This window comes from Phacochoerus africanus, chromosome 10 (assembly GCF_016906955.1).
Source record: "Phacochoerus africanus isolate WHEZ1 chromosome 10, ROS_Pafr_v1, whole genome shotgun sequence".
Lineage (NCBI taxonomy): Eukaryota > Metazoa > Chordata > Mammalia > Artiodactyla > Suidae > Phacochoerus > Phacochoerus africanus.
Window position 1 is genome coordinate 87,640,237 of NC_062553.1, and position 19,064 is coordinate 87,659,300.

The 19,064-nt window shown below is 40.0% G+C and overlaps 1 protein-coding gene across 4 annotated transcripts in view; it reads right to left on the minus strand.

The window, feature by feature from the left end:
• The window catches only part of NAA15 (N-alpha-acetyltransferase 15, NatA auxiliary subunit), an 82,687-nt gene extending 64,156 nt beyond the window's left edge, over positions 1-18,531 (minus strand). The window contains exon 1 of one of the 4 annotated variants that reach the window (XR_007137538.1): positions 18,166-18,531. Coding sequence is in view for 3 of the 4 variants with exons in the window: in XM_047799054.1 (XP_047655010.1) it covers positions 18,166-18,219 (54 nt within the window). In the remaining variant the exon portion in view is untranslated. The remainder of the gene's footprint in view (positions 1-18,165) is intronic. The other 3 variants (XM_047799054.1, XM_047799055.1, XM_047799056.1) reach the window with 3 other exon arrangements.
• Between the last annotated feature and the right edge of the window lie 533 nt (positions 18,532-19,064).

Consider the following 19,064-nt stretch of genomic DNA (forward strand, 5'->3'; position numbering starts at 1 on the left):
ATTTATTTTTTGCTTTTTTTTGTAGGGCTGCACTGTAAAAAAATTCCCAACAGGTCCCCAGGCTAGTGGTCAAATTGGAGCTATAGCTGCCAGCCTACACCACAGTCACAGCAACTCAGGATCTGAGCCAAGTCTGTGACTTACAACAGCTCACAGCAACGCCAGATCCTTAACCCACTAAGCGAGGTCAGGGATCAAACCCGCATACCCATGGATCCTAGTCCGGTTCATTAACTGCTGAGCCGAAGGGAACTCCCACATTGACATTCTTGACATGCAAAAATGTGACTTTATTTTGTACAACTGAACTTAAAATACTCAAGACTGCAGTTGTTTTTTTCTTGGTCTTACTGGAAATACCTTATATTGTTTATAGCACTCTATTTCTCAAAGGCATTTCACACTAACATCTCATACAACCTTCATGATACTCCTGTAAACTGAGCACAAAAGGTTCAACCCTTACTATCAGGTAAAATTTAGAAAACAAGCAATCTGCCAAAGACTACAAACCTAGTTGTTGGCAAAATGCCTAGTATTGGAGTCTTTAATCTAGGCCCCCTGAGTCCCAGTTGAGAGCTCTTTACACCACAAACAGAAATTCTATTAAATTTTATTAACATAACCAACTGGATAATTCCCCCAATAAGCGAGTTTACCAAATAAAAATTTAAAACCAAACTCAAAAAAAAATTTTTTTTTTTTGGCCACGCCCATGGCATGTGGAAGTTCCCAGGCCAGGGACTGAACCTGTGTCACTGCGGTAACCAGAGCCACAGCAGTGACAATGCTGGATCCTTAACCCGTTGAGCCCACAAGGGAAATCCCACCAAACTCTACTTTCTTTGAATGAGATAATACTATAGCACTTATCTTTCTTTTTACCACACTTCAGGACAGTAATTAAATTTCAGTTCCTAATTATTATGTTCCATTTAATGAAATTTGGCAGTCTTCCGTATTAAAATTATACTAACTCAAATATCTTCTGTCAATGTGACCTGTAAAAATAATCCAGAATGGCATAACCTTCCAAATAATGGCTAAGAATTAATTTCTCCCCTATCAAGAATCAGTGTGCAGAGTTCCCGATGTGGCTCAGCAGGTTAAGAACCTGACTACTATCTGTGAGGATGTAGATTCCATCCCTGGCCTCGCTCAGTGGGAAAAGAATCTGGCACTGCTTCAAAGTATAATGGAGGTTACAGCTTAGAACTCACATTGCTGTGGCTGTGGCCAGCAGCTGCAGCTTTCATTTGACCCCTAGCCTGGGAAATTCCATATGCCACAGGTTCAGCCCTAGAAAGAAAAAAAGCAAAAAAACAAAAAACAGATCAGTGCACATTTAAGGAAACAAATCTCAATCTCTTTCCTAAAAGCACTAAACCTACAACAGGTCACTCATTGCAAATGAAAACAGTATTCTCACAGTTTAATGGAAAAAGTAGCAGCAAATAATCAACTTACTTTATACTATAAAATTTCCTTAAAAATTCTGCTCTTGTCCAAGTAAAAACTCTAGTAGCATATAGGACTAACAAGAAAAATAGGAAATAGTGTACCATATTCCATTCAACAATTTATTTCCCCAAAACATATAAGGCAAAATCTATGCATAATTCAGCTTTAACACAGGTTTTGTTCTAAATGAAATGTAATCTAATGGGAGCTCCTGTTGTGGTGCAGTGGAAACCAATCCAACTGGGAACCATGAGGTTGTGGGTTCAATCCCTGGCCTCGCTCAGTGGGTTAAGGTTCCAGCATTGCGGTGAGCTGTGGTGTAGGTTGTGGATGTGGCTCAGACCCTGCGTTGCTATGGCTGTGGTGTAGGCTGGCAGCTGTAGCTCCAACTGAACCCCTGGCCTGGGAACCTCCATATGCTACAAGAGCAGCCCTAAAAAGCAAAAAAAAAAAAGGCAAAGCAAAAAAGAAATGCAATATTATAAATGAAATCTTAAAATATAATAGAAGATATAATCATAAGTAGCCCTTTGTGAACCATGCAAAAGGCATAAACATACAAAATAGGAAAAAAATAAGTTTATTTGCTTGTTTTCATTATCAGTAAAGTTCATGCTACAAAACTACATGGACCATAAAACTTCTAGAAGAGAACCTAAGTAAAACTTTCTCTGACATAAACCATATAAATGTTTTCTTGGGTCAGCCTCCCAAGGCAATAGAAATAAAAATAAAAGTAAACAAATGGGACCCAATCGAACTTGCAAGCATTTGCACAGGAAAGGAAACCATAAAAAAAATGAAAAAACCTATGGGATCACGATGTAACAGATAAGGGCTTAATCTCCAAAATACACAAATGCATAGAATTCAACAAAAAACAAAAACCCAACTGAAAAATGGGCAAAAGACCTAAATAGACACTTCTCCAAAGATATATGGATAGCCAGCAGGCACATGAAAAAATGTTCAGTATCAAAGGCAAATCAACACTACAGTTAGATACCACCTAACATTGTTCAGAATGGCAATCATTAACAAGTCTACAAATAAATGCTGGAGAGGTGTAGAATTAAATACAAATGTATATAAAGAACCTGAGTAAGCACTTAATAAAAATGTTTAAATAAAGCACTATGGGAGTTCTCTTGTAGTGCAATGGGTTAAGGATCCAGTGTTGTCAATGCATCAGCTCAGGCTGTTGCTGTGGCGCAAGTTCAATCCCTGGCTCAGGAACTTCCATGTGCCTCAGCCAAAAAAAAAAAAAAAGGACTGTGATATCAGCTATAACTTACAATATTTAGACCCAACACAGCTTAACTGATTTTAGAGAACACTAAAAGCAGAAACTGAATTAAATATCTACAATCAAGAGGAACAAGGGGTCTAAGATATAAATGTTCCACATCTTGAAAGGGGCATAAGCTGCACTGGTTTGTGCATTTGTCAAAACTTAACAATATGCTCAAGACAACTAATAGGAGTTCCTGTTGTGGCTCAGTAGTAACAAACCCATGAGGACTCGGGTTTGATCCCTGGCCTCATGTAGTGGATTAAGGATCAGACACTGCCATGAGCTGCAGTGTACGTTAGACATGGCTCAGATCTGGCATGCTGTGGCATGGGCTGGAAGCTGCAACTCCAATTCAACCACTAGACTGAAAACTTCCACATGCTGTGGGTGCATCCCTAAAAAAAAAGGCCAAAAAAAAAAGGACAACTAATAGAACAGTTTATACTTTAACTCAAAACCTGTGATTTTATACTTTAACTTTTTAATGAGTTTTTTGGAAAGAAAACACAGAATCTCTGAAAAACTACCTTTATCCTCCCTTTCCTTTAATTCTTTCAGTTGGTGCTTCCATTCACAGACAACTGTTATCCTTTTAATATCAAACAATTTCTGACAAACTATTACAACTGGGAAAACAAATCTTAAGGATGATTTTTCCCTTCTGATTTTACATTATTTTAAAAAATAAGTTCGTCTTACTTCTAAATAAGACAAAATAAGACCCACTGAGATATGACTTAATAAATCAAGTCTGTTTTATGGACTCTCTTAGTTGGAAGAGACCTTAAAAATCACCTGGTAGAAGTGGTCACACAGCTCTTGCCTGGTGCCAGCTCACTCTACTAAAATGCTTTTAGTTATACTGAGCCAAACTCTATATCCCTCTAACACTTCTGTTTTTTATTCTTTTTTTTTTTGGTCTTTTTGTCTTTTTAGGGCCACACCCACAGCATATGGAGGACGCCAGGCTAGGGGTCTAATCAGCTGCCAGCCTATACCAGAGCCAGAGCAACACCAGTTCCAAGCCACGTCTGCAACATACACCACAGCTCACCACAAGGCCGGATCCTTAACCCACTAATCGAGGCCAGGGATCGAACCCACAACCTCATGGTTCCTAGTCGGATTCATTTCCATTGCGCACAATGGGAACTTCTGTTTTTCATTCTTTTAGCTGTTCCTTATATAGGGATTTTAAGTCCTTTGATATTTTGAGGTTGATACAATACTGTTCCCATACCAACATATTTTATAAAACCAGTAAAATTTCAAAAAAACAATTAAAGAATTTAAATGGGAATGCAGGAATTCCCAATGTGGCTCAGCAGTAACAAACCTGACTAGTACCATGAGGATACAGGTTTGATCCCTGGCCTCCCTCAGTGGCCTAAGGATTTGGTGTTGCCATGAGCTATGGTATAGGTCACAGACGCAGCTCAGATCCCGAGGTGCTGTGGCTATAGCACAGGCTGGCAGCTGCAGCTCCAATTCAACACCTAGCCTGGGAACTTCCACATGCCGCAAGTGCAGCCCTAAAAAAGAAAAAGCAAACAAACAAACAAAAAATGGGGTTGCTAGGAGTTCCCTGGTGGCCTAATGGTTAAGGACTCAGGAGTTGTCACTGCTGTGGCTCAGGTTCCACTGTTGGCCCAGGTACTGCTGCCTGCTGTGGGCACAGCCAAAAAATAAAAATAAAAAAAAGTAAATGGGGTTACTAAATTTTTAATTTTTCTAAATAAACAATTATGTAAAAATCTATCACTATTTCACAAAACAAAAGGCATTTCAAAATTTTAAAGTAACAAGCACAGAGTCTCAGGATGAAACAGGTAAGAAAGGTCTGTGGGGATTTTACACCAATATTTCTCTGATGTATCAGCATAAGGGAGTCATTGGTCTATCTCTCCCCAAGTTTTGGGCCCAGAAGTTAAAATTACAGATAAGGGCTTACAACTAGCAAAACTGAATGTGATAATCACGACCAGCTTTCTGGATATTATAACCCTGTTAATGCATTGTAAAACATGCCAGATTTTCTTCCCTCCTACCCCCAGCATTAAATTCTGCCACTTGAGAAAAGACAACTGAAGGAAAATTTAGGATTCTTGCTAAATGTAAATAGAACTCTGCTATAAACTCTGCTTAGAGACAGGACAAAATTCAGTAAAATTCAAGGTATATACATATGATTTGGAGTCAGCTATATAATAGAACCTCAGTTATTTCAATGATATTATTTTGATGATAAATAATCCCAAAGAGTTTAGGGAAAACAATATAGTTGTCATGTCAACACAGAAATATTAGTATAATCGTATACTATACAATTATATAAAACCTGAATTGCAAATGATTTTAAAGCAAGCACTATTATTTTCAAGCATAGCACATAAAAACAGAAATGAATTCCTTATAGGATAATGGCTGTCCCCTAATTTCTAGTCTACACAAATCCTCATAAAACTATACAGGCCAAGAAAGAGAGCAAATAAAATCACCCACAGCATTATAAGGAGATGCGACAATTAAAAACTCTAATTTACATGTAAGTACATAAACACTCAAAACCAGAAGTTCCCAAAAAAAGACAAAAAAAAAGACCAGAAGTTCCAAGTTCCAATGGGAACTGTTCAAAAGAGCAATACAGGAGTTCCCACTGTGGTCCAATGGGAGCAGCAGCGTCTCTGTAGCACCAAGACACAGGTTCAATCCCCAACCTGGCAGAGTGGGTTAAAGGATCCACCATTACCACAGATGCTGTGCAGGTCACAGCTGTGGTGTGGAAATGATCCCTGGCCTGGGGACTCCATATGCTGTGGGGTGGCAGAAAAACAAAACAAAACAAACAAAAAAAAACAGTAGAGCAGGGTCCTAGTGGTGACTGAATACATGTAATATTAACTAGGATGCACCCAAGTTTACCCAAGCAAGGGGTCAAAAGGAAGTACTGAGAGGCATGATGGGCAAGAAAAACAGCTACTGAGGAGTCAAATGTAGAGGTTATACACAGAAACCAAATAAAACTGGGATTTTGACTATACAAGAAAGAAGTGTAGAGGTTTAGAAAGTAAGATCAAAGGTGGCAGTTTTAGTAACGTATGGCTTTGGAGAAGGAAACACCTTAGAAGGATGATAAAATGTCACATGAAGGCTTGACGGAGAGGGCAGCCCTACTAAAACAACACAGAACAATGGAGGAGAGGGGACTTCTTTTTAAAACTGTTTTTGATTGTAGCAACAAAGGTGCTCTTGGGAGTTTCCGTCGTGGTGCAGCAGAAACGAATCCAACTAGGAACCATGAGGTTGAGTGTTCAATCCCTGGCCTCGCTCAGTGGGTTAAGGATCTGGCGTTGCCGTGAGCTGTAGTGTAGGTGACAGATGCAGCTCAGATCCTGCATTGCTATGGCTGCAGCTCCGATTAGACCTCTAGCCTAGGAACCTCCATATGCCACAGGTATGGCCCTAAAAAGCAAAACAAAACAAAAAAACAAACAAAAAGCAACCTGAGGAGAAATAACCCAACATCAATATCAAGTTACTTACACAGAATTTTTAAAAGCAAAAAATTTTTGGGCAGATGAAAACACACCAAAAATCAGAGTGATAAAACAAAGGAAAGATGTAACATTCCATCACAAATCAGAAACAATTAGATAACATATGCAGACATAAAAGAATACCTCAAATCAGAAAGTATTTTTAAAAAGAGTGAAAAATAGTAAGTCTTAAAATAGGAACAAACTGAACTAAAACAGAAAAAAAAACACAAAATCATTTCAGAAATGATGACAAAATTGCAAGATGTATGCTCTAAAGAGATAGAAAATAAGACTTCTCAAGCAAAAGAATAATAGAGAAAAGAATAAGAAAAACATAAAAGAGATGCAAAGATCCAATAAACAAAAATCACTGAGGAATGTAACAAGAGAAAAATAAAATTTAAAACTACACTTCTTTCTATTTTTTAACGGCAGCACCTGCAACATATGGAAGTTCCCAGGGCCAGAGATCAAATCTAAGCCACAGCTATGACCTACACACAGCTGCAACAATGCCAGATCCCTTAACCCACTGCACTGGGCGGGGATTGAATCCGCACTTCTGCAGCCACCTAAGCCACTACAGTCAGATTCTTAATCCACTGTGCCACAGTGGGAATTCCTAAAACTATAATTTTTGAATCAAAAGAAAACATAAATCTACAATCTGAAACTACAATCAGGAAAAATTTATCCAGAAGAGTTGACACAGAGACATATCCAAGTAAAACATTTTAATTACAGGTAAAGAAAAACTCAAATCTTCAAAACGAAAGACCAAGTCATCTACAAAGAAAAGAAAATCAGGTTGGCATTAGCAATATATAAGCAAAACAACAGGCCAATTTTGTTCAATAAACTTAAGAAGATAAGAATCAAGGATTTTATACCCAGCCATGGTCCTTCAAACACCAAGCCTGTAGGAAAACACTTTCAATATGTAAAATCTGAAGAGATTTCCACAAGCATTGCTTGAGGAATCTCTACTAGACAACAAGCTTCATCCAACCAAGAGATATGGGAAAACTTCAGAAAAAGGTCTTCTGGTAAACATTAACTAAATCTAATACAAAAGCATTGACAAGAGTAGGATAGTATGTAAAATGACCCGCTAAGAAAGTAAAAATAACTTTAAACGGTCAGAGGAAAGGAGTTCCTATTGTGGCTCAGTGGAAACAAAGCTGAATAATATCCATGATGATGTGGGTTCAATCCCTGGCTTCACTCAGTGGGTAAAGGATCTGATGTTGCCTTGAGCTGCAGTATAGGTTGCAGAGACGGCCTGGATCCTGGCTCAGATCCTGAGTTGCTGTGGCTGTGGAACAGGCCGGCAGCTGTAGGTCCGACTCAACCCCTAGCCTGGGAGCTTCCATGTGCCATGGGTGCAGCCGTAAAAAAAAGCAAAAAAAAAACAAAAGAAGGGGAAAAAAAGTCAGAGGAAAAGAGACATCGAAAAAAACTAAAGTAGAATAAACTCATTTGCTGCATCACACATAAGAAAATGGGTTGAATTTAAAGCTGACAAATCAAATAGTAGCATATTTTACAGTCACAGTATAAAATTCCCCTCTCCTCACCTTAAATAAGATAAAAAAGACTAAAGGACTGTTTAAAGGTATTAAATACAAAAATAACTAAAACAAAAAAACCTTCATAAATAGTAAAAAATATACAAAAACGGAAGTGCTAAAGAGAATACAAAACATATAAACATAAAAACAAGATGAGATCAATTCAATGAAAAAGCTAAATAACTTTCTTGATAGACTACACCTATAATACACATTTACTAATACATATGCTCTACTGTTGCCAGGGACTTTCATACATATCTCACTACGTGACCAGTGAGGTAGGTCAGCAAAGTAGTGTTTTTTCTTTTTTAACTCAAAAAAATTTTTTTGGCTGTGGAAGTTCCCGGGGCCAGGGATGGAACCCATGCCACTAGAAGTGAACCAGGCCACTACAGTGACGCCAGATCCTTAACCCCCTGTGTCACAAGAGAACTCCTTTTTTTACTCAAATTTACAAAGTAACTTTAAAAGTGCAAAAGACAGGAGTTCCCATTGTGGCTCAGTGGTTAACGAATCCGACTAGGAACCATGAGGTTGTGGGTTCGATCCCTGGCCTTGCTCAGTGGGTTAAGGATCCAGTGTTGCCGTGAGCTGTGGTGTAGGTTGCAAATGAGGCTCGGATCCCAAGTTGCTGTGACTGTGGTGTAGGCCGGCAGCTACAGCTCCAATTCGACCCCTAGCCTGGGAACCTCCATATGCCGCAGAAGCAGCCCAAGAAATGGCAAAAGACAAAAATAAATAAATAAATAAATAAGTAAAATAAAAGTGCAAAAGACAAAGTAAAGCAGAGCTAGGATTAAAACCCATCATCGATTTTTCTTCCATGTCAGGCTTCCCCCATTGAGCATCAAAACTGTTTCAAAACACAAATTGAAGAAACACATTTTATCTTCTTCTTTAAAAATGTTATTTAGCCACCTCACAAAAATCTTTAAAATGAATTAACCTGAAACTTTTGATACTCTAGGTACAAAGCTTCTTCTAACAAAGAGAATGTTGGAAAAACTTTGTCTCCTTAATGGCAGTGGCAACTAAGGTGGCAAAGAATGTGACATCATCTCAGGTACTAGATGCAAGAAGTTCTGGCTTCAGTAAATAGACACACTTCAGAGTGAAGGAAGAGATACCTAGTCCCAGGCTGTGTGAACTCTACATCAGTAAGTTAGATAATGTACGGCCAGTTCTGCTACAATGATACTTTTGAAAACACATATTTGCTCCAATACCATTGATATTTAAGGAACATTTTGAACGTACTAATTTCAAATTTCACTTTTGCTTCTGTAGAATTTGTCGGCCAGAAAAACTATGTGAACACAGAAAACTGCAGCCAGCTGAAATAAGCCACACAGGCATGCACAGCACAGACACACACCCTAGACATCTCGGTTTCCCTCAGTTCACTTCGTGGGTTATGAGCCACATACAACCACCTTTTGCTTTACAACTTTCTCTCAGATTTAAGATAGCTTTCCTTCCATCACTTCATAAAATCTCACCAGCTGCTATCCTTCTAATACCTACTTCCACAGCAAACTTCAGGTCTTTCCCAAGGCAAAATGCAGTATTTACATTGCAGTATTTATATATCTGTTAGCCACTTTACATATGTAAAACTGCTATCATTTTTTATTAGACTCTTACTTTTGTTTCTAATTTGTCACTAATGAAGTTTTGAAGTGTTGTGACCAACCTCATTTTCCCAACAAACCCTGTGGTTTTTATCACCTGATTTTGAATAAATAGTACAGTGACTTTTAGGAATCCAGTATGTCCTGATATAGCACAAGCGACTATATATAAAGCAACTAGAAACATACTTTAGACAATGTAATTATAAGGATTGGCTATACTTACTACCATTTCCTCAAAGGAGTAATGCAAATTTTATTTATTTTTTTAGGGCCACATTTGCCACATATGGATGTTTTCAGGCTAGGGGCTGAAGCTGCAGCTGCTGGCCTACACCACAGCCACAGCAACTTGGGATCCAAGCCACATCTTTGACTTACACTGCAGCTCAAGCCAATGCCAGATCCTTAACCCACTAAGCGAGGCCAGGGATCAAACCTGCATCCTCATGGATACTAGTCAAGATTGTTACCACTGAGCTATAACAGGAACTCCTCAATCATTATGTCTATACTGCATGCAGTTTATATCTTACTTTTTAAAAAAAAATTTTGGGGAGTTTCCACTGTGGCTCAGCAGAAATGAATTTGAATAGCATCCATGAGGACGCAAGTTCAATCCCTGGCCTTGCTCAGTAGGTTAAGGTTTCAGCGTTGCCATGAGCTGTGGTGTAGGTCCCAGACGAGGCTTGGATCCCGAGTTGTGGTGTAGGCTGGCAGCTACAGGTCCAATTCGACCCCTAGCCTGGGAACCTCCACATGCCGCTGGTGCAGCTGTGGAAAAAAAAAAAAAAGGACAAAAAAAATTTTTTTGGCTGCACCCACAGCATATGGAAGTTCCTAGGCCAGGGATCAAACCCATGCCACGTCATCCGCCCGAGCCACACCAGTAACAACACAGGATTCTTAACCCAGTGAACCACCAGGAAACTCCAATATACTGTCCTTTTAGATAGCCAAGAGGATGCTTTTATTAAATTAAATTTCTGTGGAATTTTCTGAATTTCAAATTAAGTAGTGAACAACACAATTCATATCTTACCTAAAGGGGAAAAAAACATATATAACAAGTTAAACTAGTTTTTTGGATTTTTTTTTAAGTTATAACTTCAATACAACTTGGTAGAGTATGCACCACAAAACAATTTAGATGTAAATGTACAGCTGACATTCCAGGGAAATTCCCAAAAGTCAAGAACACATCACAGTGGAGTTCCCGTCGTGGCACAGTGGTTAACGAATCTGACTAGGAGCCATGAGGTTGCGGGTTCGGTCCCTGCCCTTGCTCAGTGGGTTAAGGATCTGGCGTTGCCGTGAGCTGTGGTGTAGGTTGCAGACGCGGCTCGGATCTCTCGTTGCTGTTGCTCTGGCGTAGGCCGGTGGCTACAGCTCTGATTGGACCCCTAGCCTGGGAACCTCCGTATCTGCAGGAACAGCCCTAGAAATGGCAAAAAGACAAAAAAAAAAAAAAAGAAATCACAGTATAAAATTTCTTCCCCTCCACATTTTAATGTATATTCTAAGAACCATCAATCTTTTAAACTTCTTGAATTGCTCTTCTTACCACCAGCACTGGCAACTGACATTATTTCTAAAACCATTCTTCGCAAAAATCTTAAGATTTTCTATCTTCATTAGGGCTGTTGCCTATAAATAGAAAACAAAGTTTTATCTAGATATGAATGCTGATGGCTGAGTAGTTAAGTGGCTTGTTTTGCCACACTAGCTTCCCAGCATACCTTTCCCATATTCCTAGAATCCAATTTGATTTTTAAATTTTCTGAAAAACACTCACAAATCAAGTCTAAATTACAAATGTTCTCCCCGCTAACATTTTATATTCCTGTCTCATAATACCATATACACTAGTTCTGATGGCTGACTTTGTATCAGAATCAGTTTTAGAGCTTCATGGAATTCCAAATGACTAAGCCTTACTATCCGATTGAACAGGCTCCTCATGACAAACATCTTCATTTAATCTAGATGCCATTTTTCCTTCAATATGAAAACAACCAAAAGAAACAATAAAAATTTCCTCTCATTATGCTTATGTGATGGGATAAAGGCCATGTAAACAAAACTAATACTATGATTCATTCATAAATGAAACTTCCAAGGTCTTACCAGGTAATACAGGTTCTACTTGATACTCTACAATTACCTCATATAATAATGTATTCTACAATGCCAAGGCCCATCCAACTTCCTTCTCCAAAAACCTTTACAGGCAAGCACAAAATCCAGAAAGTCCTCCCTCAATCTATAGTCAGTCTTAACATTCATTTCACACAAAAATGTTAAATGCCTATTATGGTACATTATTTCAACCTATGTAGGCACAGCAATAACAAGGCCTCTATATTGATAAAACCTACATTTTAATTGTGGAAGACATTTTATTTTATTTTATTTTATTTTTGCTTTTTAGGGCTGCATCTGCGGCATATGGAAGTTTCCCAGCTAGGTCGAATTGGAGCTACAGGTGCCGGCCTACACCACAGCCACAGCAACACAGGATCTGAGCCTTATTTGCGACATACAACATACACCACAGTTCATGGCAATGCTGGATCCTTAAACCACTAAGTGAGGCCAGGGATCAAACATGCATCCTCATGGATACTAGTCAGGCTTGTTACCACTGAGCCACAATGGGAATTTCCATGGAAGACATTTTAATTGTGGAACACCTACTTGTATACATATAACAGATGATGGTAAGTAATAAGGAGAAAAATAAAATAAGGACGAAAATAAGAAGATTGAGTTGAAGAGGACTTCTGGTCAAGGAAGGCCACTGCATAACAATTTAGAGGATATCTGAGCAGAATTCTGAAAGACGTAAGAGAAGAAATGAGCCATGCAGGTTTCTGGGGAAGAAAATTCTGAACAGTCCTTAGTATGGGATCCCTTCTATGACCTAGCTTTTTATGTCCAAAAGGACTTTTACGAACAAAGAAAATATATTTGAATCAATGCTATCTGAGAAATGTACTATCAGAAGCAGAAATAGGGATTCCCATTGTGGCTCGGCAGTAATAAACCCAACTAGGAACCATGAGGTTGCTGGTTCGATCCCTGGCCTTGCTCAGTGGGTTAAGGATCTGGTGTTGCCATGAGCTGTGGTATAGGTCACAGAGGCAGATCGGATCCTGCATTGCCGTGGCTGTGGCACAGGCCGGCAGGAAAAGCTCCGATTTGACCGATGGCCTGGGAACTTCCATATGCCATGGGTGCGGCCCTAAAAAATAAATAAATAAATAAAGATTCTTTATAGACTTTTTTTTTGGTCTTTTTGCCTTTTCTAGGGCCACTTCCCGAGGCATATTCAGGTTCCCAGGCTAGGGGTCCAATCGGAGCTGTAGCCGCCAGCCTATGACATAGCCACAGCAACGCAGGATCCAAGCCGAGTCTGTAACCTACACCACAGCTCATGGCAACGCCAGATCCTTAACCCACTGAGCAAGGCCAGGGACCAAATCCGCAACCTCATGGTTCCTAGTCGGATTCGTTAACCACTTCACCACAACGGGAACTCCATCTTTACACTTTTAAAAAAGTATTTTTTGAGGTTTAAAAGAATAGCATATTTATACTATAGCAAAATTGAATTTCATTTTCAAATTCACTTTGAAACAAATTTATTCTAGTTCAAAACATTTGATTACCTACTGTATACAGAAGGGGAATTTACAGCCGGTAAAACTTTGTTTCCATTTTTTGTTTTTTGTTGTATTCTAAACATATGCAGTACAGGGAAAAGTACACTAAAACCACTTTCAAGGTTACTGACCATATTCAGTTACAAAACTATTATTGTCACATATAAATTTAAGTCAGCTGCCCTCCCCATGAGCATGTGGAAATTTACTTGTTAAGAATTCTTGGAGTTCCCACCGTGGCGCAGCCGACTACGAACCATGAGAATGCGGGTTCGATCCCTGGCCTTGATCAGTAAGTGAAGGTTCCAGCGTTGCCATGAGGTGTGGGGTAGGTCAAAGACACAGCTTGGATCTGGTGTTGCTGTGGCTGTGGCGCAGGCCAGCAGCTGTAGCTCCGAATACATCCCTAGCCTGGGAACCTCCACATACCACGGGTACAGCCCTAAAAAGAAGCAAAAAAAAATTCTTAATTTTAATTTCATCTGCAACTAAATCCAACCTATCATTAACTGTAGAAGAAGCACCTTTCCCAAAAGCAATAAATAATATAAAATAATTTACCTAAATATTTGAAGGTACTTACAATGTTTGTATCTGCCTAACAATTACAACTCCCTTTACCTAACAAAGAATTGTGTAGTATATATAAGCGCCACCCCCCCAAGTTTCATTCCTGACTCTTACACTAGCTGTTAACCTTAATCTGTGTGTTCCTTAATGAAAATGTTCCCATCTTGAGAAGATCTGAGACTAAAGGATTCTACAAGTGCACCTGTCCAAAATGGTAATCATTTACCACACGGGGATGTTCGAATTTAATTAAAATTAAAAATTCCCTTTCTCAATCACACTAGCCATATTCCAGGTATAAACAGCCACAGGGAGTTAAGGGCTATGCTATCATAATGGACAGCACAGACATAGAACGTTTCCATCATCACCAAAAGTTCTATTGCGCAGTGCAAATGCCAAATTTTCAATAAATAACAAATATTATCACCACGATATGCTAACTTCTCTTACCACTTTTATAGGAAGGGAAAATTCTACCTTCAGACTTTCAACTAACAGCATAAATCATTCAGGCAGAAGTCCAAAAATAGATTAATGATGTACAATATTTCAAGTATTCCCAGCTTAGATTTTTTTTCTTATAGCTCATATAACATCTGAAGAGAAAATAAAGTAGAAGCAACTACAATCACCAAAGTAGCAACACTTCATTACAAGGTGTTAGTGTATGTCCAACTACTTTTCCAAGTGGGTTAAAATCCAAAAAGATGTGGATTTCATTTTACCCTGGTAACCTTATTGTTTCTACCCTGAACCTATATCCTAAGAAAGTGGTGTAAGATCTAATAACGACCCTCAAACTATTTAGATAAACAAATGGCATCATGAGTAGGCAAAGCCACAATTTTCTAATGACTTAGGTTTCCGAATTCTTAGAATAGTATGTAATTACAACAACGACAACAAAATGCTTCTGGCAAACACAATTCTTTTTTAAACTAAACTCCTACATAATATCACACTAAATTCATCATCTGCCCTTTCTATAGACAAATTATAGACATGACACACTATGTAGACATTCTGACCAACTTTAACATTACAGAACACGGTAGAGTAATGCTGGGGGGAAAAAAGTTGGGCTAAATATGCAACAAAATTGAATTTTAGGTATCAACCAGACTAGAACGAGCCAGGCAAATCCATTACAGAAACTCTGAAATTTTCTGTGAACTGGTAAACCAGGTTTCCTTTGAAAAATTAGGACAAAAACAAACTTCATTATTTTGAAATGGAGGTTTCAAATTTTGAAAAAACACTAACTTCATTTCTCCACAAGTTTACTACAAACAAGTATGGAACAACTAACAAAGTAGTACCTCAAAAACTGAATGCTACTGGAATGATTTAACAGTTACCCCACCTAGTAACACTTGATTACAAGTCATTAGAGTAATCCCAACTTTCCCTGTGCTGGACTGGGCATCGGGAGTAAGGAAGGGGGGTTGGAAGGTTTAAAATCAAAGGTGCTTAATTACTACAAAAACTGAGGAAGCAGAAGCAATTTTGAAAAAGTAAATACTAACCATACTTTTGGTTAGTAATATTTTCTTCATTCTTAACACAAAAAAACAATAAGGATATTGTATCTCCTATCATTTAGTGATTTTTCACATTTTTGCATACACCTCACAACAAGAAATCCTTTAGCACTTTGATTTTAGCAATCAACTTAAAGATTTTCCTCCACTATCACCACCAAAAAAAAAAGTTTAAGATGTTTAATCAAAAAATTGCTATTCTATGGTTAAACAAACTGTGGTACATCCACATCATAGAATAACACTCAGGAATTAAAAAGAACAAACTATTGATACACCCAACAATTTGCATGAATCTAAAGGGAAATTGGCTGCACAATAAAAGGCCAATTCTAAAAAGTTATATACTGTATGACTCTTTTTAGTAAACGTTCTTGAAATAAACAAATTATAAAAACAGAAAATAGATTAGTAGTGGATGCCAGAGTCTGGGGTAGAGGAGATGGGAGGAACATGGGAGGGTGTGGTTCTAAAAGGGCAACAGAGGGATCCTTGTGTTCATGAAACTGTTCTATATATTGACTGTAATGATGGTTATATAATCTACACATGTGATAACACTGCAAGAACTAAATATACACACAAATTAATACAAGTAAAATGGAGAAATATAAGATTGACAGATTGTACCAATGTTATGTACGATATTGAACTATAGCTTGCAAAGCATGAGCAACAGGGAAACTGGGTAAAGGGTCCTAGGTAATCTCTCCACATTGTTTTTTAAAATTACACTTTACTCTAGTTACCTAAAAATAAAAAGTTTGATTTTTTTTAACAAAGCACTGTCATAACAGTTGGGAAATATGAACATAAACTGGATAATAGACAATATTAGGGAATGATTGTTAATGGTATTGTGGTTACACAACATAATGTCCTTATTCTTAGAAGATGCTTGCCGAAGCATTTAGGGATGAAGTATCAGGCCTGAAACTTATTTTCAATGCTTGTATATATGTGTGAGAAGAAAGAGAAGGCAAATACGGCAAAATTTTAAATATTAAATTTACATAAAGGGTTCATGAGGGCTTCATGTACCTTGTCTCAACTTTTCAACTTTAGTTTTTCAAAATAAGCATTGGGGAAGGAATATTAAATACAAAAAACTGCTGGAGTTCCCGTCGTGGCACAGTGGTTAACGAATCCGACTAGGAACCATGAGGTGGCGGGTTCGGTCCCTGCCCTTGCTCAGTGGGTTAAGGATCTGGCGTTGCCCTGAGCTGTGGTGTAGGTTGCAAACACGGCTGGGATCCCGCGTTGCTGTGGCTCTGGCATAGGCCGGTGGCTACAGCTCCGATTGGACCCCTAGCCTGGGAACCTCCATGCGCAGTGGGAGCAGCCCTAGAAAAGGCAAAAAGACCAAAAAAAAAAAAAACCCACACCCAAAAAACCAAAAAACTGCTATCCTAAAACTATGTTACAGCCAAACCCACACACCAATTAGTCCTTTAAAAAGGTTCAAAAGTAAACAAACTGTTCTGATAAAACTGCTATAGTCCCACCTATACTCCCATTAGTCTCAAAACCAAAAACTCGCATTAAGGACTTCAAGGTAATTAAGAGTTACATGGTATTGGATCGACTTCCTCATGTTTTCCACACGAATTGACTAAATCTGTAAGCATGTGGATATTTTTGTAAAATCAAAGTTAGTTCAACATGGACTACCTTCCTAGGTCTAGAAAACGTGGATCCCCAGAGTTGTTATACTTTTCAAACAAATGTAATAAATTTAAATTACCAGAGGAAAAAACTAACACTTTCACACACACACTCCAAATCCTAAATCTTAAATTTGGCAAATGCAGTTTCCCTGAAAGCGGCAACCCACATGGTAAATGCCAAACAAAAAAAGTGCTACAATGTATTAACTATAGCATCAAAGTTGTAAGATAAATTTTACAACGTAAACAGTCCTCTAAACATGGCTGCATTTATGGTATTTAATAAATACAAACTACACACATTTGAAATGCAGGTAATTATCTAGCCTGAGCTAGTATCAGAAAGATCCATCCAGAAGTTCTCTTTGCTGCCTATTTCTTGCATCAGTGTTAATACAGTTCAATCCACAAGAAAACCTGGGTCTAGAACTTCTCAACTAAAAGCTCTTAACTTTTCACTTCCTACTGGACCGCCCCCTCGCAACGCGCCCCACCTCCCTAGGAGGGTGATGGGGTGGGGCTGTTTCCCGCTCGGAAAGTAAGAAATAAATGTCTCTTCCCTACTTCAGAAAAGAGGGAATGAGAGAGGCCGAGAAGCTGCACTCAAGCAAGCTACTGACTACAAGAAGACAGTCATTTAGAAAGCTCCTTTTCCTCTTCTTAACTCCTTTTTTCCTTCCCTCCTTCCAGGCCGTTCTGTGTCTCCAAGTCGGGCGGGGACAGGTGAATCCCAAGAGGAAAGGAAGAGGGAGGGACGGACGATGGAGGGAGAGTCGCGCTTGGGCAATGAATGAGCTGCGCTGCATCCGCACCACCTGTTCCTTCCAAGGGTGCCACTTCGGCCTGCCAGCATGGTTCCTGCACCACCCGAGCCACCACTCCTGCCTGTGCTGCCCACTTCCCTGCTAAAGACCAGGCCTCTCCTCTCTCCGTTCGGGGAGAATGAAAACCGGCAGTCTAGAAATTAGGAGAACGAGGCCTACTCCGGAACCACGGCCTCCGAAACGTGAGGACGAAAGGAGAAAGACTGTGGTCCCTGGCGCGCGAGCCCAAGTGGGAACCAAAAGAAGGGAACGAAGGAGTGCATTCGGCCTGACTAGGAGTACGAAGGCGGGGTCCCGGGCGGGGGTGGCCTGGTGCCCGGCGGGCTGAGGTTAGAGGTGACAGGCCCGTGTACCGGCTAAATCCTCCACACTGCTTGCCCAGAGCCTCACACTTACCAAGATCCGCTTGAAGAGCGCGTTCTCCTTGGGCGGGAGGCTCACGGCCGGCATCGTTCCGGCTCCTCCCGCTGCTCCCGCCACCGCCCGGCTCGGTCAGTCTGCTTGTCCGACCGCCGCCGCCGTCGTTCCCTGGCTGCTTCAGCCTTGACTGCCCCGATCCACCGCCGCCACCAGGCCTCGGGTCACCGCGTCGCCCAACCTCGACACCCCTTCCCCTCGTAGTCTTTTTTCCTTTCTCACTTAACGCTACCACCGCTTTCCCCCCCCCCCTTACGGGTCTCCGTCGGCGGTTCACGTGGTAACTGAACAGACCGACAGAGGCAGCCAAAATGGCGGACGCGGAGGGCTTTCCCACCCGGGTCACACCTCCTAGTACGCAGGCGCGATGACCTCCTTTCCCCACCTCCTTGGTCCTGAAGCTTGCTGGGAAACCTGGAGCTGGCGGCCGGCCGGGGCCGGGAGGGTAGCGGTAAGCCCCGCCCACCCTTTCAGGTCCCAGCGTAGGAGGCGCGGGGGAAGCGAGGGGAGAGTAGCCAGCTGCTGTTCCCATCGCCTCCTCATCAAAAATAGCCTTTCTACTCCTCCTTGCTAAATTGGCCTTTCATTCATTGCGTAGAGGCTCCCTGTGCGTATAATCATAGTTTGAGCCTAAAGTGCTAAAATGTCGGTGTCCAAGAAGCGCCGTGTTTGCGGATGAAGTGCCAATTAGGTACCAGAGGCGAAGGAGAAATGAAGGCTTCACCCCAGTGGGTATTTGTAAATAGATATAGAGAAGATGGAGCTTAATGGAGTCTGAAAAGCGTGAAAGAGTTAACCAATTAAATGGGCCTGGCTGGGGTATCGGTGATTTACTTTTACTACTTTAAGAGGACCCTGAAAGATAGCCAGACCCTGAA